Genomic DNA, 27,536 nt, shown 5'->3' with positions numbered 1-27,536 from the left:
TCACCGCACTTTTTCTTATTCTGTATATGGATTTTGATATTGATATAGCAAAATATTCTAAATAGTACTCACTCATGTCTTAATTTTTCGGTAAATTGTAAAATAATTCAAAGATTACAAATAACTGATTTTAGGAAGATAATATTGTTTCAACATATTACATTATCCCCCCCCCCCCCCCCCCCCCCCAAATGATGTCACCTATTTCAGAAAGGTTTCATTATTCCAAAAAAGCGATCCATTTGTTTTAGAAAGGTTCCATTATTCCAAAAAGGTGATTCCATTTGTTTCAGAAATGTTTTCAATTTTTCATTATTCCAGAAAAGTGGTTTCATCTCGCAAAAAAAGTGGTTTCAACTATTTAAGATATATATTTCAATATTTTGGAAATATTGCAGTGTCTTTAAAAGTTGATTTCAACTATTACAGATAGATTTGGTTGCTTCAAACAAGTGAATGCACCTACGCCGAGATATTTCAGTTATTTCATAACGGTTTAATTATTAATTAGAAATGGATTTCGACCATTTCAGCGAGAATTCATTATTTGGTCACTACTATTTCAGAGAGGCTCCATCATTTCAAAAGGGCGTGGCGGTGCACAGCCATAGCTGGCAACAAAAGGGCGTGGCCGGCCTTGTCGCGGGCGGCCGGAGCCCAACGGCCGCCCCGCGCGCGCACGTGCTTGTCGCCTCCGCCGCGCGACAGCGCCACTCGCCTAGCTATTACTCGCAACCGGCCACGCGCCGTCGCCGTCGCGCCACAGTTTCGCCGACCCCGGCCGGGAGCCTGGCCGTACTACGCGCCCAGGAGAAGCAGCTGAAAAAACAGGCACCACCCGTGCCGTACGCAGGTCACGAGCGCCGAACTGGCTAAGCCCATGCCGACGGGTGGTCCTCTTCCCCTTATCCCCTCCCATACAACGAGCGATCGACGTAAAGCGGGGGAGGCCCCGCCGATCAAGTGCACGCCGTCACGCCCACGCTGCCCCGCCGGAACAGGAACGGGCCGGTGCCGGCCACGCGCACTATATATGCGGCTTAGCCATGCCATCGTGTGGCCGGCTGGCCGCTGCGCGCTACCCCCTCATCCCGCCCCCCCGGACAGCCAGCGGCAGAGCCCGGCCGCCGCGCCGAGAGCCACGCAGCTGGTCGGTCATGTCGTCGTCCCAAGAGGGGAAGGCGGGCGCCAATGGCGAGCAGAGGCTGGAGGAGGGCGAGGGCGTGCTGGCGGCGGCGATGGAGCAGCTGGCGGCGGAGGGGGTGCGGGCGCTGCACGCGCGGGTGGAGGCGGAGTGGGACCCCGTGCTGCAGAGCGCGTGCCAGACGGCGGCCGTGCGGGCGCTGTGGGCGGGCGCCGTGCGGGACCCGGCCGCCGGGGTGCTGGCCGGGGAGCGCCACCTCAGGGGCCTCCACGAGAGGATGCGCCGCGACGAGCGCACCGGCGCGCGCGAGGTGCACGGGGTCATGATCGCCGTGCGCACGCTCTGGTTCGACGCCCGCATCGAGGCCGCCGTCGCCGGCCTCGTCGGCGCCGCGCAAGTCGTCCTCCTCGGCGCAGGTTCGTCACGCCTACACAAGTAACACAGCCTCGCTGTGCTGTGCGTAGCTACTGTGCACGTGGCATTCCTTGGTGAAATGTGTTGCGAATTCAAAGTTTGAAATGCATCTTCGTATTACACGGATGCAAGCTGCATGCATCGCACACAGAGTATTTGTTTGTTTTACAATTGATTGCTTATTCCACTGGTTGAAACGCTTTTAACATGTTTTGGCATTTCGGTCTGGTTCGTGCTTCAATTTGTTTATGATGACTAAATAGTTGCTTTAATGAAATATAATTGCTTCCATCAAACAGAATAATAGTTTTACTTACACAATTGCACATGCTTCAAACAAAATGGGTGTGTGTTTCCAAAGATTTTGAAATTACTTCTGTCGAATGGGCAATTAGTTTTCATCGTGGTTGTGAAACACCATGGTATCTGCAAGCTTAAATAGCTTAACCATTTGCAAATAGATGAATTTGCTGAAATCTGAGATGGGCTCTAGGCCCATATTGCAATTTCTGAAAAATCTCTAAGGGCCCATGTGGGTTATATGGCACTAGGTGTGTGGGAAGTTTAGTCCCACCTTGGAAGTGGAAGGAGAGTTGGAGTGGTTTATAAGGGACTCTCTCCCTCATGCTATTGGAGCTTGAGAAGAGATGAGGCCCTCGCGCACTTCTCCTCCTCCCGCTCGCCTCGCCACGCCACGCGCCCGCGGGTTTGCGGGATGCCGAGCCGAGCTCACTCCTATGCGCTTTCTTTTTGCCGGTCAGGACGGAGAGTCTTTGACAGGTGGGGCCACGATCTGAGACGTCGGATCGTGGGCTACCGACTTGGACGTGGGTTAGCCACGTCTTCCACGCGCGGCCGCACATATATATGTGGGGCGCTGCCAACCCTAGCCGTCACGAAAACAGAACGCATCTCCGCCTCCACGCCCACGTCGTTCCTCTGCTGCTGCTGCCGCCGGCGACTCCGTCCCGTTCACACGCGTACACGGTTGACGGGAGAGCAGGCCTCCGAAACCACGCCTCTCCGGATCCTGTACGGGAGAGGGGCGATTAGGTTTTTGGGTAGCGACTACGCGACTGCTCGCTTCTGTTCATCTACGTCCGCATCACCTTCATCATCACCATGTCGACCGACACCGACCGTGCCGCCGCTGAGAAAGCCGAGGCCGACAAGAAGGCCGCCGAGGATGCCGCGGCTGCTGTCACCGCCACCGCCACCGCGTGGCCGATTGGAGGGTATACATCGCTTATCCCTCTCGTGTTTCTTTCTGTTGTAGCAGTACTAGCGGTATGCGTAGATGTCTCTACTATATGCGTAGTACATGCTCTGTTAGATCATAATCAGTATGTTATCAATGCTGTCCATGTCATGCTCATGATTTATTCATGGATTAATTTAATCGAAAAACTGCCTATTTTCTCATCAATCCAAAAACCTAATATCTGTAGGAGTTTTTCGAATTCTGGTTTTGCTGCTGCACTGAAACCGTCCCCGTTTACGGGGACGTACTTTAAGCGTTGGCAGACTAAAACCACCTTATGGCTCACGGCCATGAACGTGTTCTGGGTCGCCGGTGTGACTCCTACAGGAACGATCGCTCCTGAACAGGAGAAGGCGTTTAAGGAGGCCACCGTGGTGTTCCTCGGGGCAGTTCTGAGCGTGATTGGAGATAAGCTGGTTGATGCATATTTACATATGCGGTCTGCCAAGGACTTGTGGGAGGCGCTCGAATCTAAGTTCGGGGCTGCCGATGCAGGGAGCGAGATGTATATTATAGAGCAGTTCCACGATTACAAGATGGTTGAAAACCGTCCTGTATTGGAGCAGGCTCATGAGATAATATGCATTGTTAAGGAGCTTGAGCTTCTTAAGTGCGAGTTACCGGGCAAATTTGTCGCGGGCTGCATAATCGCTAAGCTCCCCAATTCCTGGAGGAACTTTGCCACCACTCTGAAACATCAGAGGCGTGAATTCTCTGTGGAGGATGTCATTGGCCATCTGAGTGTTGAGCAGAACTCAAGGGCAAAGGACTCGCACGGAAAAGGGGTCGAAGGAACTTCTGTGGCCAATATGGTGCATCAGAAGAACTCCAATTCCCACAAGCCCAGGGGAAAGAACGGTGTCCAACAGACTGCCGACTTTAAGAAGAAGGGTAAGAAGACCTTCAAGAAGAACAAGAAGGATGAGGGCTGCTTTACTTGTGGTTCGGCTGAACATTGGGCCAACAAGTGCCCAAACAAGTTTAAGAAGTCAGGACAGGACTCCAAGTCTGTCAACATGATTGTGAGCAACAATGAGAATGGTGCATCTGGGTACGGTAATTTATTTACTGTTTTTTCAGTGTTTCAGCCTACCGATTGGTGGGTGGATACAGGTGCAGGTGTTCATGTGTGTGCTGACATTTCATTGTTCTCTTCTTACCAGGTCACAGGCCACGGGTCCGTATTGATGGGGAATGGCGCGAGTGCTTCTGTTCATGGTGTTGGCACGGTCGATCTGAAGTTTACTTCGGGAAGGATCGTGCAGCTGAAGAACGTGCAGCATGTCCCCGCCATCAAGAAGAACCTCGTTAGTGGCTCCCTTCTATGTAGAGAAGGGTTTAAGTTGGTATTCGAGTCTAATAAATTAGTTGTTACTAAGTATGGACTATTTGTTGGAAAAGGTTATGAGAGCGGAGGGATGTTCCGCCTTTCCCTCGCAGATTTCTGTAATAAAGTCGTGAACCATATTCATTCGAGTATTAATGAATCTGAGGTTTGGCACTCACGTCTTTGTCACATAAGTTTCGGTGTTATGACGCGGCTAGCCAAGTTGGATTTAATCCCGAGTTTCACTTTAGCCAAAGGTTCTAAGTGCCTTTCATGTGTGCAAGCTAAGCAACCTCGCAAGCCTCATAAGGCCGCGGAGGAGAGACACCTGGCACCATTAGAACTCATACATTCTGATCTTTGTGAGATGAATGGTGTGTTGACTAAAGGTGGAAAGAGATACTTCATGACATTGATAGATGATTCCACTAGATATTGCTATGTGTATCTGTTAAATACTAAAGATGAGGCTCTACACTACTTTAAAATCTATAAGGCAGAAGTTGAAAATCAACTTGAAAAGAAAATTAAACGAGTCCGGTCAGATCGTGGTGGAGAGTACTTCTCGAGTGAGTTTGATTCCTTCTGTGCGGAACACGGCATTATTCATGAGAGGACGCCTCCCTATTCACCCCAGTCAAACGGGGTTGCCGAGCGGAAAAACCGTACTCTAACTGATTTGGTTAACGCCATGTTAGATACATCGGGTTTATCCAAGGCATGGTGGGGGGAGGCTATATTGACGGCATGTCATGTCCTGAATAAAGTTCCGACAAAGGATAGTGAGATCACTCCCTATGAGAAATGGGCAAAGAGAAGGACGACACTCTCGTACTTGCGCACTTGGGGCTGTTTGGCGAAAGTCAACGTGCCGATCCCCAAAAAGCGTAAGCTTGGACATAAGACCGTGGACTGCATTAATTTGGGCTACGCTAAGAACAGCGTTGGCTATAGATTTCTAGTAGTGAAATCTGAGGTACCTGACCAGAAGATCGGTACAATTATGGAGTCTAAGGATGCTACATTCTTTGAGGATATTTTTCCTATGAGAGATATGCAAAGCACTTCTAGACAGGAATCTGAGGAGACTCCTGAACCTGCCATCCCTATGGAATATTATGAACAAACACATGATGAAAATCCCGAGGAGGATGACGAGGAAACCCTTGGTAGGGGCAAGAGACAAAGGACTGCAAAGACCTTTGGTGATGATTTCTTCGTGTACCTCGTGGATGATACTCCAACTTCTATTTCAGAAGCGTATGCCTCTCCAGAAGCTGACTACTGGAAGGATGCGGTCCGTAGCGAGATGGATTCCATCATGGCTAACGGGACATGGGAGATCACCGACCGTCCCTATGGTTGCAAACCACTGGGATGTAAGTGGGTGTTCAAGAAAAAGCTTAGGCCCGATGGTACGATTGAAAAGTACAAGGCTAGACTTGTGGCCAAGGGCTATGACCAGAAAGAAGAGGAAGATTTCTTCGATACTTATTCACCTGTGGCTAGACTGACCACCATTCGAGTATTACTCTCGTTGGCGGCCTCACATGGTCTTCTCGTCCACCAAATGGATGTCAAGACGGCTTTTCTGAATGGAGAGCTAAATGAGGAAATCTACATGCAACAGCCAGATGGCTTTGTGATAGATGGTCAGGAAAGAAAGGTGTGTAGGTTGCTGAAATCTCTATATGGCCTAAAGCAAGCACCTAAGCAATGGCATGATAAGTTTAATACAACTCTGACATCTGTTGGCTTCGTTGTTAATGAAGCTGACAAATGTGTATACTATCGCCATGGTGGGGGCGAAGGAGTTATACTGTGCTTGTATGTTGATGACATACTGATATTCGGAACCAACCTCAAAGTCATTGAGGAGGTTAAGTCCTTTCTGTCTCAGAACTTTGAGATGAAGGATCTTGGTGTGGCTGATGTTATCTTGAATATCAAGCTACTGAGAGATAATGAGGGTGGGATCACACTTCTGCAATCCCATTATGTTGAGAAGGTGTTGAGTCGCTTTGGATATTCGGACTGCACACCATCTCAAACACCATATGATCCTAGCGTGTTGATTCGAAAGTCCAAAGGCATGGCTAAAGATCAATTGAGATACTCTCAAATCATTGGTTCACTGATGTACCTAGCGAGCGCAACGAGGCCTGACATCGCGTTTGCTGTGAGCAAACTGAGCCGGTTTGTTTCCAAACCGGGTGATGTACATTGGCATGCTGTAGAAAGAGTTATGCGCTATCTCAAAGGTACTATGAATTATGGACTTCACTATACCGGAGACCCGTCGGTACTTGAAGGGTATAGTGATGCGAATTGGATCTCTGATGCTGATGAGATGAAGGCCACAACTGGGTATATGTTTACTCTTGGAGGTGGCGCTGTTTCTTGGAAGTCTTGCAAGCAAACGATCTTAACGAGATCGACAATGGAAGCAGAATTAACAGCATTAGACACTTCTGGTGTTGAAGCAGGATGGCTTCGAGATCTTTTGATGGACTTGCCACTGGTTGATAAACCGGTTCCGGCTATCCTTATGAACTGTGATAATCAGACTGTTATCACCAAGGTGAAGAGTTCAAAGGACAACATGAAGTCCAACAAACACATAAGAATGAGATTAAAGGCTGTCAGAAAATTAAGAAACTCCGGAGTGATAGCGTTGGACTATGTCCATACGGCTAAGAATCTGGCAGATCCCTTTACGAAAGGGCTATCACGTGTAGTGATAGATAGTGCATCGAGGGAGATGGGTATGAGACCCACATGAGTTACCATGGTGGTAACCCAACCTATGTGATCGGAGATCCCGTGAAGTAGGACCTGGGGAAACAAGCCAGTGGTGAACTGAGGAGAGTAACTTTACTAACCCACTCCGTTGGAGATGCAATACTCTCGGAAACTGTACGGAAGGATGACTATTGTCTTAATGTGTTCCAAGGCTTATATGTATAAGCAAGATGCTATCCTACAGAGCGATCTTTGGAGGAACACACCTATGTGAGCCCGACTGCTAGTCACAGTCTATGAGATTGGGGTGATCTCTAGTAAACTCATGAATAGGCCAGGAGTGTGACTTATATGCTCCACCCGAGGGGTCAGCCTTCGGCAGCCCAGTACTAGTAAGACATGTGGTGAAACTTCTTTACGCCAAACTGACAATTCAAGGCATAGTCCATTGTTCAGTTGTGAAGGAATGTAGCTACTTGCTCTAGGTGAAGCTCAACCTTAATAGGTCTTCACTGAAACACTAGTATATCAAAACAGTATTTGGAACAGAGGACACTATGGGCCCTCGAGATCTGGTGGGGGATTGCTGAAATCTGAGATGGGCTCTAGGCCCATATTGCAATTTCTGAAAAATCTCTAAGGGCCCATGTGGGTTATATGGCACTAGGTGTGTGGGAAGTTTAGTCCCACCTTGGAAGTGGAAGGAGAGTTGGAGTGGTTTATAAGGGACTCTCTCCCTCATGCTATTGGAGCTTGAGAAGAGATGAGGCCCTCGCGCACTCCTCCTCCTCCGCTCGCCTCGCCACGCCACGCCTCGCCACGACGCGCCGCGGGTTGCGGGATTGAGCCGAGCCGAGCTCACTCCTATGCGCTTCTTTTTGCCGGTCAGGAACGGAGAGTCTTTGACAGGTGGGGCCACGATCTGAGACGTCGGATCGTGGGCTACCGACTTGGACGTGGGTTCAGCCCACGTCTCTCCACGCGCGGCCGCACATATATATGTGGGGCGCTGCCAACCCTAGCCGTCACGAAACAGAACGCATCTCCGCCTCCACGCCCACGTCGTTCCTCTGCTGCTGCTGCCGCCGGCGACTCCGTCCCGTTCACCGCGTACACGGTTGACGGGAGAGCAGGCCTCCGAAACCACGCCTCTCCGGATCCTGTACGGGGAGAGGGGCGATTAGGTTTTTGGGTAGCGACTACGCGACTGCTCGCTTCTGTTCATCTACGTCCGCATCACCTTCATCATCACCATGTCGACCGACACCGACCGTGCCGCTGCTGAGAAAGCCGAGGCCGACAAGAAGGCCGCCGAGGATGCCGCGGCTGCTGTCACCGCCACCGCCACCGCGTGGCCGATTGGAGGGTATACATCGCTTATCCCTCTCGTGTTTCTTTCTGTTGTAGCAGTACTAGCGGTATGCGTAGATGTCTCTACTATATGCGTAGTACATGCTCTGTTAGATCATAATCAGTATGTTATCAATGCTGTCCATGTCATGCTCATGATTTATTCATGGATTAATTTAATCGGAAAACTGCCTATTTTCTCATCAATCCAAAAACCTAATATCTGTAGGAGTTTTTCGAATTCTGGTTTTGCTGCTGCACTGAAACCGTCCCCGTTTACGGGGACGTACTTTAAGCGTTGGCAGACTAAAACCACCTTATGGCTCACGGCCATGAACGTGTTCTGGGTCGCCGGTGTGACTCCTACAGGAACGATCGCTCCTGAACAGGAGAAGGCGTTTAAGGAGGCCACCGTGGTGTTCCTCGGGGCAGTTCTGAGCGTGATTGGAGATAAGCTGGTTGATGCATATTTACATATGCGGTCTGCCAAGGACTTGTGGGAGGCGCTCGAATCTAAGTTCGGGGCTGCCGATGCAGGGAGCGAGATGTATATTATAGAGCAGTTCCACGATTACAAGATGGTTGAAAACCGTCCTGTATTGGAGCAGGCTCATGAGATAATATGCATTGTTAAGGAGCTTGAGCTTCTTAAGTGCGAGTTACCGGGCAAATTTGTCGCGGGCTGCATAATCGCTAAGCTCCCCAATTCCTGGAGGAACTTTGCCACCACTCTGAAACATCAGAGGCGTGAATTCTCTGTGGAGGATGTCATTGGCCATCTGAGTGTTGAGCAGAACTCAAGGGCAAAGGACTCGCACGGAAAAGGGGTCGAAGGAACTTCTGTGGCCAATATGGTGCATCAGAAGAACTCCAATTCCCACAAGCCCAGGGGAAAGAACGGTGTCCAACAGACTGCCGACTTTAAGAAGAAGGGTAAGAAGACCTTCAAGAAGAACAAGAAGGATGAGGGCTGCTTTACTTGTGGTTCGGCTGAACATTGGGCCAACAAGTGCCCAAACAAGTTTAAGAAGTCAGGACAGGACTCCAAGTCTGTCAACATGATTGTGAGCAACAATGAGAATGGTGCATCTGGGTACGGTAATTTATTTACTGTTTTTTCAGTGTTTCAGCCTACCGATTGGTGGGTGGATACAGGTGCAGGTGTTCATGTGTGTGCTGACATTTCATTGTTCTCTTCTTACCAGGTCACAGGCCACGGGTCCGTATTGATGGGGAATGGCGCGAGTGCTTCTGTTCATGGTGTTGGCACGGTCGATCTGAAGTTTACTTCGGGAAGGATCGTGCAGCTGAAGAACGTGCAGCATGTCCCCGCCATCAAGAAGAACCTCGTTAGTGGCTCCCTTCTATGTAGAGAAGGGTTTAAGTTGGTATTCGAGTCTAATAAATTAGTTGTTACTAAGTATGGACTATTTGTTGGAAAAGGTTATGAGAGCGGAGGGATGTTCCGCCTTTCCCTCGCAGATTTCTGTAATAAAGTCGTGAACCATATTCATTCGAGTATTAATGAATCTGAGGTTTGGCACTCACGTCTTTGTCACATAAGTTTCGGTGTTATGACGCGGCTAGCCAAGTTGGATTTAATCCCGAGTTTCACTTTAGCCAAAGGTTCTAAGTGCCTTTCATGTGTGCAAGCTAAGCAACCTCGCAAGCCTCATAAGGCCGCGGAGGAGAGACACCTGGCACCATTAGAACTCATACATTCTGATCTTTGTGAGATGAATGGTGTGTTGACTAAAGGTGGAAAGAGATACTTCATGACATTGATAGATGATTCCACTAGATATTGCTATGTGTATCTGTTAAATACTAAAGATGAGGCTCTACACTACTTTAAAATCTATAAGGCAGAAGTTGAAAATCAACTTGAAAAGAAAATTAAACGAGTCCGGTCAGATCGTGGTGGAGAGTACTTCTCGAGTGAGTTTGATTCCTTCTGTGCGGAACACGGCATTATTCATGAGAGGACGCCTCCCTATTCACCCCAGTCAAACGGGGTTGCCGAGCGGAAAAACCGTACTCTAACTGATTTGGTTAACGCCATGTTAGATACATCGGGTTTATCCAAGGCATGGTGGGGGGAGGCTATATTGACGGCATGTCATGTCCTGAATAAAGTTCCGACAAAGGATAGTGAGATCACTCCCTATGAGAAATGGGCAAAGAGAAGGACGACACTCTCGTACTTGCGCACTTGGGGCTGTTTGGCGAAAGTCAACGTGCCGATCCCCAAAAAGCGTAAGCTTGGACATAAGACCGTGGACTGCATTAATTTGGGCTACGCTAAGAACAGCGTTGGCTATAGATTTCTAGTAGTGAAATCTGAGGTACTTGACCAGAAGATCGGTACAATTATGGAGTCTAAGGATGCTACATTCTTTGAGGATATTTTTCCTATGAGAGATATGCAAAGCACTTCTAGACAGGAATCTGAGGAGACTCCTGAACCTGCCATCCCTATGGAATATTATGAACAAACACATGATGAAAATCCCGAGGAGGATGACGAGGAAACCCTTGGTAGGGGCAAGAGACAAAGGACTGCAAAGACCTTTGGTGATGATTTCTTCGTGTACCTCGTGGATGATACTCCAACTTCTATTTCAGAAGCGTATGCCTCTCCAGAAGCTGACTACTGGAAGGATGCGGTCCGTAGCGAGATGGATTCCATTATGGCTAATGGGACATGGGAGATCACCGACCGTCCCTATGGTTGCAAACCACTGGGATGTAAGTGGGTGTTCAAGAAAAAGCTTAGGCCCGATGGTACGATTGAAAAGTACAAGGCTAGACTTGTGGCCAAGGGCTATGACCAGAAAGAAGAGGAAGATTTCTTCGATACTTATTCACCTGTGGCTAGACTGACCACCATTCGAGTATTACTCTCGTTGGCGGCCTCACATGGTCTTCTCGTCCACCAAATGGATGTCAAGACGGCTTTTCTGAATGGAGAGCTAAATGAGGAAATCTACATGCAACAGCCAGATGGCTTTGTGATAGATGGTCAGGAAAGAAAGGTGTGTAGGTTGCTGAAATCTCTATATGGCCTAAAGCAAGCACCTAAGCAATGGCATGATAAGTTTAATACAACTCTGACATCTGTTGGCTTCGTTGTTAATGAAGCTGACAAATGTGTATACTATCGCCATGGTGGGGGCGAAGGAGTTATACTGTGCTTGTATGTTGATGACATACTGATATTCGGAACCAACCTCAAAGTCATTGAGGAGGTTAAGTCCTTTCTGTCTCAGAACTTTGAGATGAAGGATCTTGGTGTGGCTGATGTTATCTTGAATATCAAGCTACTGAGAGATAATGAGGGTGGGATCACACTTCTGCAATCCCATTATGTTGAGAAGGTGTTGAGTCGCTTTGGATATTCGGACTGCACACCATCTCAAACACCATATGATCCTAGCGTGTTGATTCGAAAGTCCAAAGGCATGGCTAAAGATCAATTGAGATACTCTCAAATCATTGGTTCACTGATGTACCTAGCGAGCGCAACGAGGCCTGACATCGCGTTTGCTGTGAGCAAACTGAGCCGGTTTGTTTCCAAACCGGGTGATGTACATTGGCATGCTGTAGAAAGAGTTATGCGCTATCTCAAAGGTACTATGAATTATGGACTTCACTATACCGGAGACCCGTCGGTACTTGAAGGGTATAGTGATGCGAATTGGATCTCTGATGCTGATGAGATGAAGGCCACAACTGGGTATATGTTTACTCTTGGAGGTGGCGCTGTTTCTTGGAAGTCTTGCAAGCAAACGATCTTAACGAGATCGACAATGGAAGCAGAATTAACAGCATTAGACACTTCTGGTGTTGAAGCAGGATGGCTTCGAGATCTTTTGATGGACTTGCCACTGGTTGATAAACCGGTTCCGGCTATCCTTATGAACTGTGATAATCAGACTGTTATCACCAAGGTGAAGAGTTCAAAGGACAACATGAAGTCCAACAAACACATAAGAATGAGATTAAAGGCTGTCAGAAAATTAAGAAACTCCGGAGTGATAGCGTTGGACTATGTCCATACGGCTAAGAATCTGGCAGATCCCTTTACGAAAGGGCTATCACGTGTAGTGATAGATAGTGCATCGAGGGAGATGGGTATGAGACCCACATGAGTTACCATGGTGGTAACCCAACCTATGTGATCGGAGATCCCGTGAAGTAGGACCTGGGGAAACAAGCCAGTGGTGAACTGAGGAGAGTAACTTTACTAACCCACTCCGTTGGAGATGCAATACTCTCGGAAACTGTACGGAAGGATGACTATTGTCTTAATGTGTTCCAAGGCTTATATGTATAAGCAAGATGCTATCCTACAGAGCGATCTTTGGAGGAACACACCTATGTGAGCCCGACTGCTAGTCACAGTCTATGAGATTGGGGTGATCTCTAGTAAACTCATGAATAGGCCAGGAGTGTGACTTATATGCTCCACCCGAGGGGTCAGCCTTCGGCAGCCCAGTACTAGTAAGACATGTGGTGAAACTTCTTTACGCCAAACTGACAATTCAAGGCATAGTCCATTGTTCAGTTGTGAAGGAATGTAGCTACTTGCTCTAGGTGAAGCTCAACCTTAATAGGTCTTCACTGAAACACTAGTATATCAAAACAGTATTTGGAACAGAGGACACTATGGGCCCTCGAGATCTGGTGGGGGATTGCTGAAATCTGAGATGGGCTCTAGGCCCATATTGCAATTTCTGAAAAATCTCTAAGGGCCCATGTGGGTTATATGGCACTAGGTGTGTGGGAAGTTTAGTCCCACCTTGGAAGTGGAAGGAGAGTTGGAGTGGTTTATAAGGGACTCTCTCCCTCATGCTATTGGAGCTTGAGAAGAGATGAGGCCCTCGCGCACTCCTCCTCCTCCGCTCGCCTCGCCACGCCACGCCTCGCCACGACGCGCCGCGGGTTGCGGGATTGAGCCGAGCCGAGCTCACTCCTATGCGCTTCTTTTTGCCGGTCAGGAACGGAGAGTCTTTGACAGGTGGGGCCACGATCTGAGACGTCGGATCGTGGGCTACCGACTTGGACGTGGGTTCAGCCCACGTCTCTCCACGCGCGGCCGCACATATATATGTGGGGCGCTGCCAACCCTAGCCGTCACGAAACAGAACGCATCTCCGCCTCCACGCCCACGTCGTTCCTCTGCTGCTGCTGCCGCCGGCGACTCCGTCCCGTTCACCGCGTACACGGTTGACGGGAGAGCAGGCCTCCGAAACCACGCCTCTCCGGATCCTGTACGGGGAGAGGGGCGATTAGGTTTTTGGGTAGCGACTACGCGACTGCTCGCTTCTGTTCATCTACGTCCGCATCACCTTCATCATCACCATGTCGACCGACACCGACCGTGCCGCTGCTGAGAAAGCCGAGGCCGACAAGAAGGCCGCCGAGGATGCCGCGGCTGCTGTCACCGCCACCGCCACCGCGTGGCCGATTGGAGGGTATACATCGCTTATCCCTCTCGTGTTTCTTTCTGTTGTAGCAGTACTAGCGGTATGCGTAGATGTCTCTACTATATGCGTAGTACATGCTCTGTTAGATCATAATCAGTATGTTATCAATGCTGTCCATGTCATGCTCATGATTTATTCATGGATTAATTTAATCGGAAAACTGCCTATTTTCTCATCAATACATTGCTGAAATCTGAGATGGGCTCTAGGCCCATATTGCAATTTCTGAAAAATCTCTAAGGGCCCATGTGGGTTATATGGCACTAGGTGTGTGGGAAGTTTAGTCCCACCTTGGAAGTGGAAGGAGAGTTGGAGTGGTTTATAAGGGACTCTCTCCTCATGCTATTGGAGCTTGAGAAGAGATGAGGCCCTCGCGCACTCCTCCTCCTCCGCTCGCCTCGCCACGCCACGCCTCCACGACGCGCCGCGGGTTGCGGGATTGAGCCGAGCCGAGCTCACTCCTATGCGCTTCTTTTTGCCGGTCAGGAACGGAGAGTCTTTGACAGGTGGGCCACGATCTGAGACGTCGGATCGTGGGCTACCGACTTGGACGTGGGTTCAGCCCACGTCTCTCCACGCGCGGCCGCACATATATATGTGGGGCGCTGCCAACCCTAGCCGTCACGAAACAGAACGCATCTCCGCCTCCACGCCCACGTCGTTCCTCTGCTGCTGCTGCCGCCGGCGACTCCGTCCCGTTCACCGCGTACACGGTTGACGGGAGAGCAGGCCTCCGAAACCACGCCTCTCCGGATCCTGTACGGGGAGAGGGGCGATTAGGTTTTTGGGTAGCGACTACGCGACTGCTCGCTTCTGTTCATCTACGTCCGCATCACCTTCATCATCACCATGTCGACCGACACCGACCGTGCCGCTGCTGAGAAAGCCGAGGCCGACAAGAAGGCCGCCGAGGATGCCGCGGCTGCTGTCACCGCCACCGCCACCGCGTGGCCGATTGGAGGGTATACATCGCTTATCCCTCTCGTGTTTCTTTCTGTTGTAGCAGTACTAGCGGTATGCGTAGATGTCTCTACTATATGCGTAGTACATGCTCTGTTAGATCATAATCAGTATGTTATCAATGCTGTCCATGTCATGCTCATGATTTATTCATGGATTAATTTAATCGGAAAACTGCCTATTTTCTCATCAATCCAAAAACCTAATATCTGTAGGAGTTTTTCGAATTCTGGTTTTGCTGCTGCACTGAAACCGTCCCCGTTTACGGGGACGTACTTTAAGCGTTGGCAGACTAAAACCACCTTATGGCTCACGGCCATGAACGTGTTCTGGGTCGCCGGTGTGACTCCTACAGGAACGATCGCTCCTGAACAGGAGAAGGCGTTTAAGGAGGCCACCGTGGTGTTCCTCGGGGCAGTTCTGAGCGTGATTGGAGATAAGCTGGTTGATGCATATTTACATATGCGGTCTGCCAAGGACTTGTGGGAGGCGCTCGAATCTAAGTTCGGGGCTGCCGATGCAGGGAGCGAGATGTATATTATAGAGCAGTTCCACGATTACAAGATGGTTGAAAACCGTCCTGTATTGGAGCAGGCTCATGAGATAATATGCATTGTTAAGGAGCTTGAGCTTCTTAAGTGCGAGTTACCGGGCAAATTTGTCGCGGGCTGCATAATCGCTAAGCTCCCCAATTCCTGGAGGAACTTTGCCACCACTCTGAAACATCAGAGGCGTGAATTCTCTGTGGAGGATGTCATTGGCCATCTGAGTGTTGAGCAGAACTCAAGGGCAAAGGACTCGCACGGAAAAGGGGTCGAAGGAACTTCTGTGGCCAATATGGTGCATCAGAAGAACTCCAATTCCCACAAGCCCAGGGGAAAGAACGGTGTCCAACAGACTGCCGACTTTAAGAAGAAGGGTAAGAAGACCTTCAAGAAGAACAAGAAGGATGAGGGCTGCTTTACTTGTGGTTCGGCTGAACATTGGGCCAACAAGTGCCCAAACAAGTTTAAGAAGTCAGGACAGGACTCCAAGTCTGTCAACATGATTGTGAGCAACAATGAGAATGGTGCATCTGGGTACGGTAATTTATTTACTGTTTTTTCAGTGTTTCAGCCTACCGATTGGTGGGTGGATACAGGTGCAGGTGTTCATGTGTGTGCTGACATTTCATTGTTCTCTTCTTACCAGGTCACAGGCCACGGGTCCGTATTGATGGGGAATGGCGCGAGTGCTTCTGTTCATGGTGTTGGCACGGTCGATCTGAAGTTTACTTCGGGAAGGATCGTGCAGCTGAAGAACGTGCAGCATGTCCCCGCCATCAAGAAGAACCTCGTTAGTGGCTCCCTTCTATGTAGAGAAGGGTTTAAGTTGGTATTCGAGTCTAATAAATTAGTTGTTACTAAGTATGGACTATTTGTTGGAAAAGGTTATGAGAGCGGAGGGATGTTCCGCCTTTCCCTCGCAGATTTCTGTAATAAAGTCGTGAACCATATTCATTCGAGTATTAATGAATCTGAGGTTTGGCACTCACGTCTTTGTCACATAAGTTTCGGTGTTATGACGCGGCTAGCCAAGTTGGATTTAATCCCGAGTTTCACTTTAGCCAAAGGTTCTAAGTGCCTTTCATGTGTGCAAGCTAAGCAACCTCGCAAGCCTCATAAGGCCGCGGAGGAGAGACACCTGGCACCATTAGAACTCATACATTCTGATCTTTGTGAGATGAATGGTGTGTTGACTAAAGGTGGAAAGAGATACTTCATGACATTGATAGATGATTCCACTAGATATTGCTATGTGTATCTGTTAAATACTAAAGATGAGGCTCTACACTACTTTAAAATCTATAAGGCAGAAGTTGAAAATCAACTTGAAAAGAAAATTAAACGAGTCCGGTCAGATCGTGGTGGAGAGTACTTCTCGAGTGAGTTTGATTCCTTCTGTGCGGAACACGGCATTATTCATGAGAGGACGCCTCCCTATTCACCCCAGTCAAACGGGGTTGCCGAGCGGAAAAACCGTACTCTAACTGATTTGGTTAACGCCATGTTAGATACATCGGGTTTATCCAAGGCATGGTGGGGGGAGGCTATATTGACGGCATGTCATGTCCTGAATAAAGTTCCGACAAAGGATAGTGAGATCACTCCCTATGAGAAATGGGCAAAGAGAAGGACGACACTCTCGTACTTGCGCACTTGGGGCTGTTTGGCGAAAGTCAACGTGCCGATCCCCAAAAAGCGTAAGCTTGGACATAAGACCGTGGACTGCATTAATTTGGGCTACGCTAAGAACAGCGTTGGCTATAGATTTCTAGTAGTGAAATCTGAGGTACTTGACCAGAAGATCGGTACAATTATGGAGTCTAAGGATGCTACATTCTTTGAGGATATTTTTCCTATGAGAGATATGCAAAGCACTTCTAGACAGGAATCTGAGGAGACTCCTGAACCTGCCATCCCTATGGAATATTATGAACAAACACATGATGAAAATCCCGAGGAGGATGACGAGGAAACCCTTGGTAGGGGCAAGAGACAAAGGACTGCAAAGACCTTTGGTGATGATTTCTTCGTGTACCTCGTGGATGATACTCCAACTTCTATTTCAGAAGCGTATGCCTCTCCAGAAGCTGACTACTGGAAGGATGCGGTCCGTAGCGAGATGGATTCCATTATGGCTAATGGGACATGGGAGATCACCGACCGTCCCTATGGTTGCAAACCACTGGGATGTAAGTGGGTGTTCAAGAAAAAGCTTAGGCCCGATGGTACGATTGAAAAGTACAAGGCTAGACTTGTGGCCAAGGGCTATGACCAGAAAGAAGAGGAAGATTTCTTCGATACTTATTCACCTGTGGCTAGACTGACCACCATTCGAGTATTACTCTCGTTGGCGGCCTCACATGGTCTTCTCGTCCACCAAATGGATGTCAAGACGGCTTTTCTGAATGGAGAGCTAAATGAGGAAATCTACATGCAACAGCCAGATGGCTTTGTGATAGATGGTCAGGAAAGAAAGGTGTGTAGGTTGCTGAAATCTCTATATGGCCTAAAGCAAGCACCTAAGCAATGGCATGATAAGTTTAATACAACTCTGACATCTGTTGGCTTCGTTGTTAATGAAGCTGACAAATGTGTATACTATCGCCATGGTGGGGGCGAAGGAGTTATACTGTGCTTGTATGTTGATGACATACTGATATTCGGAACCAACCTCAAAGTCATTGAGGAGGTTAAGTCCTTTCTGTCTCAGAACTTTGAGATGAAGGATCTTGGTGTGGCTGATGTTATCTTGAATATCAAGCTACTGAGAGATAATGAGGGTGGGATCACACTTCTGCAATCCCATTATGTTGAGAAGGTGTTGAGTCGCTTTGGATATTCGGACTGCACACCATCTCAAACACCATATGATCCTAGCGTGTTGATTCGAAAGTCCAAAGGCATGGCTAAAGATCAATTGAGATACTCTCAAATCATTGGTTCACTGATGTACCTAGCGAGCGCAACGAGGCCTGACATCGCGTTTGCTGTGAGCAAACTGAGCCGGTTTGTTTCCAAACCGGGTGATGTACATTGGCATGCTGTAGAAAGAGTTATGCGCTATCTCAAAGGTACTATGAATTATGGACTTCACTATACCGGAGACCCGTCGGTACTTGAAGGGTATAGTGATGCGAATTGGATCTCTGATGCTGATGAGATGAAGGCCACAACTGGGTATATGTTTACTCTTGGAGGTGGCGCTGTTTCTTGGAAGTCTTGCAAGCAAACGATCTTAACGAGATCGACAATGGAAGCAGAATTAACAGCATTAGACACTTCTGGTGTTGAAGCAGGATGGCTTCGAGATCTTTTGATGGACTTGCCACTGGTTGATAAACCGGTTCCGGCTATCCTTATGAACTGTGATAATCAGACTGTTATCACCAAGGTGAAGAGTTCAAAGGACAACATGAAGTCCAACAAACACATAAGAATGAGATTAAAGGCTGTCAGAAAATTAAGAAACTCCGGAGTGATAGCGTTGGACTATGTCCATACGGCTAAGAATCTGGCAGATCCCTTTACGAAAGGGCTATCACGTGTAGTGATAGATAGTGCATCGAGGGAGATGGGTATGAGACCCACATGAGTTACCATGGTGGTAACCCAACCTATGTGATCGGAGATCCCGTGAAGTAGGACCTGGGGAAACAAGCCAGTGGTGAACTGAGGAGAGTAACTTTACTAACCCACTCCGTTGGAGATGCAATACTCTCGGAAACTGTACGGAAGGATGACTATTGTCTTAATGTGTTCCAAGGCTTATATGTATAAGCAAGATGCTATCCTACAGAGCGATCTTTGGAGGAACACACCTATGTGAGCCCGACTGCTAGTCACAGTCTATGAGATTGGGGTGATCTCTAGTAAACTCATGAATAGGCCAGGAGTGTGACTTATATGCTCCACCCGAGGGGTCAGCCTTCGGCAGCCCAGTACTAGTAAGACATGTGGTGAAACTTCTTTACGCCAAACTGACAATTCAAGGCATAGTCCATTGTTCAGTTGTGAAGGAATGTAGCTACTTGCTCTAGGTGAAGCTCAACCTTAATAGGTCTTCACTGAAACACTAGTATATCAAAACAGTATTTGGAACAGAGGACACTATGGGCCCTCGAGATCTGGTGGGGGATTGCTGAAATCTGAGATGGGCTCTAGGCCCATATTGCAATTTCTGAAAAATCTCTAAGGGCCCATGTGGGTTATATGGCACTAGGTGTGTGGGAAGTTTAGTCCCACCTTGGAAGTGGAAGGAGAGTTGGAGTGGTTTATAAGGGACTCTCTCCCTCATGCTATTGGAGCTTGAGAAGAGATGAGGCCCTCGCGCACTCCTCCTCCTCCGCTCGCCTCGCCACGCCACGCCTCGCCACGACGCGCCGCGGGTTGCGGGATTGAGCCGAGCCGAGCTCACTCCTATGCGCTTCTTTTTGCCGGTCAGGAACGGAGAGTCTTTGACAGGTGGGGCCACGATCTGAGACGTCGGATCGTGGGCTACCGACTTGGACGTGGGTTCAGCCCACGTCTCTCCACGCGCGGCCGCACATATATATGTGGGGCGCTGCCAACCCTAGCCGTCACGAAACAGAACGCATCTCCGCCTCCACGCCCACGTCGTTCCTCTGCTGCTGCTGCCGCCGGCGACTCCGTCCCGTTCACCGCGTACACGGTTGACGGGAGAGCAGGCCTCCGAAACCACGCCTCTCCGGATCCTGTACGGGGAGAGGGGCGATTAGGTTTTTGGGTAGCGACTACGCGACTGCTCGCTTCTGTTCATCTACGTCCGCATCACCTTCATCATCACCATGTCGACCGACACCGACCGTGCCGCTGCTGAGAAAGCCGAGGCCGACAAGAAGGCCGCCGAGGATGCCGCGGCTGCTGTCACCGCCACCGCCACCGCGTGGCCGATTGGAGGGTATACATCGCTTATCCCTCTCGTGTTTCTTTCTGTTGTAGCAGTACTAGCGGTATGCGTAGATGTCTCTACTATATGCGTAGTACATGCTCTGTTAGATCATAATCAGTATGTTATCAATGCTGTCCATGTCATGCTCATGATTTATTCATGGATTAATTTAATCGGAAAACTGCCTATTTTCTCATCAATACATTGCTGAAATCTGAGATGGGCTCTAGGCCCATATTGCAATTTCTGAAAAATCTCTAAGGGCCCATGTGGGTTATATGGCACTAGGTGTGTGGGAAGTTTAGTCCCACCTTGGAAGTGGAAGGAGAGTTGGAGTGGTTTATAAGGGACTCTCTCCCTCATGCTATTGGAGCTTGAGAAGAGATGAGGCCCTCGCGCACTCCTCCTCCTCCGCTCGCCTCGCCACGCCACGCCTCGCCACGACGCGCCGCGGGTTGCGGGATTGAGCCGAGCCGAGCTCACTCCTATGCGCTTCTTTTTGCCGGTCAGGAACGGAGAGTCTTTGACAGGTGGGGCCACGATCTGAGACGTCGGATCGTGGGCTACCGACTTGGACGTGGGTTCAGCCCACGTCTCTCCACGCGCGGCCGCACATATATATGTGGGGCGCTGCCAACCCTAGCCGTCACGAAACAGAACGCATCTCCGCCTCCACGCCCACGTCGTTCCTCTGCTGCTGCTGCCGCCGGCGACTCCGTCCCGTTCACCGCGTACACGGTTGACGGGAGAGCAGGCCTCCGAAACCACGCCTCTCCGGATCCTGTACGGGGAGAGGGGCGATTAGGTTTTTGGGTAGCGACTACGCGACTGCTCGCTTCTGTTCATCTACGTCCGCATCACCTTCATCATCACCATGTCGACCGACACCGACCGTGCCGCTGCTGAGAAAGCCGAGGCCGACAAGAAGGCCGCCGAGGATGCCGCGGCTGCTGTCACCGCCACCGCCACCGCGTGGCCGATTGGAGGGTATACATCGCTTATCCCTCTCGTGTTTCTTTCTGTTGTAGCAGTACTAGCGGTATGCGTAGATGTCTCTACTATATGCGTAGTACATGCTCTGTTAGATCATAATCAGTATGTTATCAATGCTGTCCATGTCATGCTCATGATTTATTCATGGATTAATTTAATCGGAAAACTGCCTATTTTCTCATCAATCCAAAAACCTAATATCTGTAGGAGTTTTTCGAATTCTGGTTTTGCTGCTGCACTGAAACCGTCCCCGTTTACGGGGACGTACTTTAAGCGTTGGCAGACTAAAACCACCTTATGGCTCACGGCCATGAACGTGTTCTGGGTCGCCGGTGTGACTCCTACAGGAACGATCGCTCCTGAACAGGAGAAGGCGTTTAAGGAGGCCACCGTGGTGTTCCTCGGGGCAGTTCTGAGCGTGATTGGAGATAAGCTGGTTGATGCATATTTACATATGCGGTCTGCCAAGGACTTGTGGGAGGCGCTCGAATCTAAGTTCGGGGCTGCCGATGCAGGGAGCGAGATGTATATTATAGAGCAGTTCCACGATTACAAGATGGTTGAAAACCGTCCTGTATTGGAGCAGGCTCATGAGATAATATGCATTGTTAAGGAGCTTGAGCTTCTTAAGTGCGAGTTACCGGGCAAATTTGTCGCGGGCTGCATAATCGCTAAGCTCCCCAATTCCTGGAGGAACTTTGCCACCACTCTGAAACATCAGAGGCGTGAATTCTCTGTGGAGGATGTCATTGGCCATCTGAGTGTTGAGCAGAACTCAAGGGCAAAGGACTCGCACGGAAAAGGGGTCGAAGGAACTTCTGTGGCCAATATGGTGCATCAGAAGAACTCCAATTCCCACAAGCCCAGGGGAAAGAACGGTGTCCAACAGACTGCCGACTTTAAGAAGAAGGGTAAGAAGACCTTCAAGAAGAACAAGAAGGATGAGGGCTGCTTTACTTGTGGTTCGGCTGAACATTGGGCCAACAAGTGCCCAAACAAGTTTAAGAAGTCAGGACAGGACTCCAAGTCTGTCAACATGATTGTGAGCAACAATGAGAATGGTGCATCTGGGTACGGTAATTTATTTACTGTTTTTTCAGTGTTTCAGCCTACCGATTGGTGGGTGGATACAGGTGCAGGTGTTCATGTGTGTGCTGACATTTCATTGTTCTCTTCTTACCAGGTCACAGGCCACGGGTCCGTATTGATGGGGAATGGCGCGAGTGCTTCTGTTCATGGTGTTGGCACGGTCGATCTGAAGTTTACTTCGGGAAGGATCGTGCAGCTGAAGAACGTGCAGCATGTCCCCGCCATCAAGAAGAACCTCGTTAGTGGCTCCCTTCTATGTAGAGAAGGGTTTAAGTTGGTATTCGAGTCTAATAAATTAGTTGTTACTAAGTATGGACTATTTGTTGGAAAAGGTTATGAGAGCGGAGGGATGTTCCGCCTTTCCCTCGCAGATTTCTGTAATAAAGTCGTGAACCATATTCATTCGAGTATTAATGAATCTGAGGTTTGGCACTCACGTCTTTGTCACATAAGTTTCGGTGTTATGACGCGGCTAGCCAAGTTGGATTTAATCCCGAGTTTCACTTTAGCCAAAGGTTCTAAGTGCCTTTCATGTGTGCAAGCTAAGCAACCTCGCAAGCCTCATAAGGCCGCGGAGGAGAGACACCTGGCACCATTAGAACTCATACATTCTGATCTTTGTGAGATGAATGGTGTGTTGACTAAAGGTGGAAAGAGATACTTCATGACATTGATAGATGATTCCACTAGATATTGCTATGTGTATCTGTTAAATACTAAAGATGAGGCTCTACACTACTTTAAAATCTATAAGGCAGAAGTTGAAAATCAACTTGAAAAGAAAATTAAACGAGTCCGGTCAGATCGTGGTGGAGAGTACTTCTCGAGTGAGTTTGATTCCTTCTGTGCGGAACACGGCATTATTCATGAGAGGACGCCTCCCTATTCACCCCAGTCAAACGGGGTTGCCGAGCGGAAAAACCGTACTCTAACTGATTTGGTTAACGCCATGTTAGATACATCGGGTTTATCCAAGGCATGGTGGGGGGAGGCTATATTGACGGCATGTCATGTCCTGAATAAAGTTCCGACAAAGGATAGTGAGATCACTCCCTATGAGAAATGGGCAAAGAGAAGGACGACACTCTCGTACTTGCGCACTTGGGGCTGTTTGGCGAAAGTCAACGTGCCGATCCCCAAAAAGCGTAAGCTTGGACATAAGACCGTGGACTGCATTAATTTGGGCTACGCTAAGAACAGCGTTGGCTATAGATTTCTAGTAGTGAAATCTGAGGTACTTGACCAGAAGATCGGTACAATTATGGAGTCTAAGGATGCTACATTCTTTGAGGATATTTTTCCTATGAGAGATATGCAAAGCACTTCTAGACAGGAATCTGAGGAGACTCCTGAACCTGCCATCCCTATGGAATATTATGAACAAACACATGATGAAAATCCCGAGGAGGATGACGAGGAAACCCTTGGTAGGGGCAAGAGACAAAGGACTGCAAAGACCTTTGGTGATGATTTCTTCGTGTACCTCGTGGATGATACTCCAACTTCTATTTCAGAAGCGTATGCCTCTCCAGAAGCTGACTACTGGAAGGATGCGGTCCGTAGCGAGATGGATTCCATTATGGCTAATGGGACATGGGAGATCACCGACCGTCCCTATGGTTGCAAACCACTGGGATGTAAGTGGGTGTTCAAGAAAAAGCTTAGGCCCGATGGTACGATTGAAAAGTACAAGGCTAGACTTGTGGCCAAGGGCTATGACCAGAAAGAAGAGGAAGATTTCTTCGATACTTATTCACCTGTGGCTAGACTGACCACCATTCGAGTATTACTCTCGTTGGCGGCCTCACATGGTCTTCTCGTCCACCAAATGGATGTCAAGACGGCTTTTCTGAATGGAGAGCTAAATGAGGAAATCTACATGCAACAGCCAGATGGCTTTGTGATAGATGGTCAGGAAAGAAAGGTGTGTAGGTTGCTGAAATCTCTATATGGCCTAAAGCAAGCACCTAAGCAATGGCATGATAAGTTTAATACAACTCTGACATCTGTTGGCTTCGTTGTTAATGAAGCTGACAAATGTGTATACTATCGCCATGGTGGGGGCGAAGGAGTTATACTGTGCTTGTATGTTGATGACATACTGATATTCGGAACCAACCTCAAAGTCATTGAGGAGGTTAAGTCCTTTCTGTCTCAGAACTTTGAGATGAAGGATCTTGGTGTGGCTGATGTTATCTTGAATATCAAGCTACTGAGAGATAATGAGGGTGGGATCACACTTCTGCAATCCCATTATGTTGAGAAGGTGTTGAGTCGCTTTGGATATTCGGACTGCACACCATCTCAAACACCATATGATCCTAGCGTGTTGATTCGAAAGTCCAAAGGCATGGCTAAAGATCAATTGAGATACTCTCAAATCATTGGTTCACTGATGTACCTAGCGAGCGCAACGAGGCCTGACATCGCGTTTGCTGTGAGCAAACTGAGCCGGTTTGTTTCCAAACCGGGTGATGTACATTGGCATGCTGTAGAAAGAGTTATGCGCTATCTCAAAGGTACTATGAATTATGGACTTCACTATACCGGAGACCCGTCGGTACTTGAAGGGTATAGTGATGCGAATTGGATCTCTGATGCTGATGAGATGAAGGCCACAACTGGGTATATGTTTACTCTTGGAGGTGGCGCTGTTTCTTGGAAGTCTTGCAAGCAAACGATCTTAACGAGATCGACAATGGAAGCAGAATTAACAGCATTAGACACTTCTGGTGTTGAAGCAGGATGGCTTCGAGATCTTTTGATGGACTTGCCACTGGTTGATAAACCGGTTCCGGCTATCCTTATGAACTGTGATAATCAGACTGTTATCACCAAGGTGAAGAGTTCAAAGGACAACATGAAGTCCAACAAACACATAAGAATGAGATTAAAGGCTGTCAGAAAATTAAGAAACTCCGGAGTGATAGCGTTGGACTATGTCCATACGGCTAAGAATCTGGCAGATCCCTTTACGAAAGGGCTATCACGTGTAGTGATAGATAGTGCATCGAGGGAGATGGGTATGAGACCCACATGAGTTACCATGGTGGTAACCCAACCTATGTGATCGGAGATCCCGTGAAGTAGGACCTGGGGAAACAAGCCAGTGGTGAACTGAGGAGAGTAACTTTACTAACCCACTCCGTTGGAGATGCAATACTCTCGGAAACTGTACGGAAGGATGACTATTGTCTTAATGTGTTCCAAGGCTTATATGTATAAGCAAGATGCTATCCTACAGAGCGATCTTTGGAGGAACACACCTATGTGAGCCCGACTGCTAGTCACAGTCTATGAGATTGGGGTGATCTCTAGTAAACTCATGAATAGGCCAGGAGTGTGACTTATATGCTCCACCCGAGGGGTCAGCCTTCGGCAGCCCAGTACTAGTAAGACATGTGGTGAAACTTCTTTACGCCAAACTGACAATTCAAGGCATAGTCCATTGTTCAGTTGTGAAGGAATGTAGCTACTTGCTCTAGGTGAAGCTCAACCTTAATAGGTCTTCACTGAAACACTAGTATATCAAAACAGTATTTGGAACAGAGGACACTATGGGCCCTCGAGATCTGGTGGGGGATTGCTGAAATCTGAGATGGGCTCTAGGCCCATATTGCAATTTCTGAAAAATCTCTAAGGGCCCATGTGGGTTATATGGCACTAGGTGTGTGGGAAGTTTAGTCCCACCTTGGAAGTGGAAGGAGAGTTGGAGTGGTTTATAAGGGACTCTCTCCCTCATGCTATTGGAGCTTGAGAAGAGATGAGGCCCTCGCGCACTCCTCCTCCTCCGCTCGCCTCGCCACGCCACGCCTCGCCACGACGCGCCGCGGGTTGCGGGATTGAGCCGAGCCGAGCTCACTCCTATGCGCTTCTTTTTGCCGGTCAGGAACGGAGAGTCTTTGACAGGTGGGGCCACGATCTGAGACGTCGGATCGTGGGCTACCGACTTGGACGTGGGTTCAGCCCACGTCTCTCCACGCGCGGCCGCACATATATATGTGGGGCGCTGCCAACCCTAGCCGTCACGAAACAGAACGCATCTCCGCCTCCACGCCCACGTCGTTCCTCTGCTGCTGCTGCCGCCGGCGACTCCGTCCCGTTCACCGCGTACACGGTTGACGGGAGAGCAGGCCTCCGAAACCACGCCTCTCCGGATCCTGTACGGGGAGAGGGGCGATTAGGTTTTTGGGTAGCGACTACGCGACTGCTCGCTTCTGTTCATCTACGTCCGCATCACCTTCATCATCACCATGTCGACCGACACCGACCGTGCCGCTGCTGAGAAAGCCGAGGCCGACAAGAAGGCCGCCGAGGATGCCGCGGCTGCTGTCACCGCCACCGCCACCGCGTGGCCGATTGGAGGGTATACATCGCTTATCCCTCTCGTGTTTCTTTCTGTTGTAGCAGTACTAGCGGTATGCGTAGATGTCTCTACTATATGCGTAGTACATGCTCTGTTAGATCATAATCAGTATGTTATCAATGCTGTCCATGTCATGCTCATGATTTATTCATGGATTAATTTAATCGGAAAACTGCCTATTTTCTCATCAATACATTGCTGAAATCTGAGATGGGCTCTAGGCCCATATTGCAATTTCTGAAAAATCTCTAAGGGCCCATGTGGGTTATATGGCACTAGGTGTGTGGGAAGTTTAGTCCCACCTTGGAAGTGGAAGGAGAGTTGGAGTGGTTTATAAGGGACTCTCTCCCTCATGCTATTGGAGCTTGAGAAGAGATGAGGCCCTCGCGCACTCCTCCTCCTCCGCTCGCCTCGCCACGCCACGCCTCGCCACGACGCGCCGCGGGTTGCGGGATTGAGCCGAGCCGAGCTCACTCCTATGCGCTTCTTTTTGCCGGTCAGGAACGGAGAGTCTTTGACAGGTGGGGCCACGATCTGAGACGTCGGATCGTGGGCTACCGACTTGGACGTGGGTTCAGCCCACGTCTCTCCACGCGCGGCCGCACATATATATGTGGGGCGCTGCCAACCCTAGCCGTCACGAAACAGAACGCATCTCCGCCTCCACGCCCACGTCGTTCCTCTGCTGCTGCTGCCGCCGGCGACTCCGTCCCGTTCACCGCGTACACGGTTGACGGGAGAGCAGGCCTCCGAAACCACGCCTCTCCGGATCCTGTACGGGGAGAGGGGCGATTAGGTTTTTGGGTAGCGACTACGCGACTGCTCGCTTCTGTTCATCTACGTCCGCATCACCTTCATCATCACCATGTCGACCGACACCGACCGTGCCGCTGCTGAGAAAGCCGAGGCCGACAAGAAGGCCGCCGAGGATGCCGCGGCTGCTGTCA

At 49.2% G+C, this 27,536-nt stretch overlaps 1 protein-coding gene across 1 annotated transcript in view; it reads left to right on the top strand.

The window, feature by feature from the left end:
• The first annotated feature begins 717 nt into the window (after positions 1-717).
• Positions 718-27,536, top strand: part of LOC123105189 (putative S-adenosyl-L-methionine-dependent methyltransferase Mvan_1344) — a 34,645-nt gene continuing 7,826 nt past the window's right edge. The window contains exon 1 of the mRNA XM_044527203.1: positions 718-1,560. Coding sequence (XP_044383138.1) covers positions 1,047-1,560 — 514 coding nt within the window. The 5' untranslated portion in view covers positions 718-1,046. The remainder of the gene's footprint in view (positions 1,561-27,536) is intronic.

The sequence above is a fragment of the Triticum aestivum genome, chromosome 5A, assembly GCF_018294505.1.
Source record: "Triticum aestivum cultivar Chinese Spring chromosome 5A, IWGSC CS RefSeq v2.1, whole genome shotgun sequence".
NCBI lineage: Eukaryota > Viridiplantae > Streptophyta > Magnoliopsida > Poales > Poaceae > Triticum > Triticum aestivum.
Note: the sequence above shows the minus strand (reverse complement) of the source record. Positions and strands in the feature narration are given on the sequence as shown.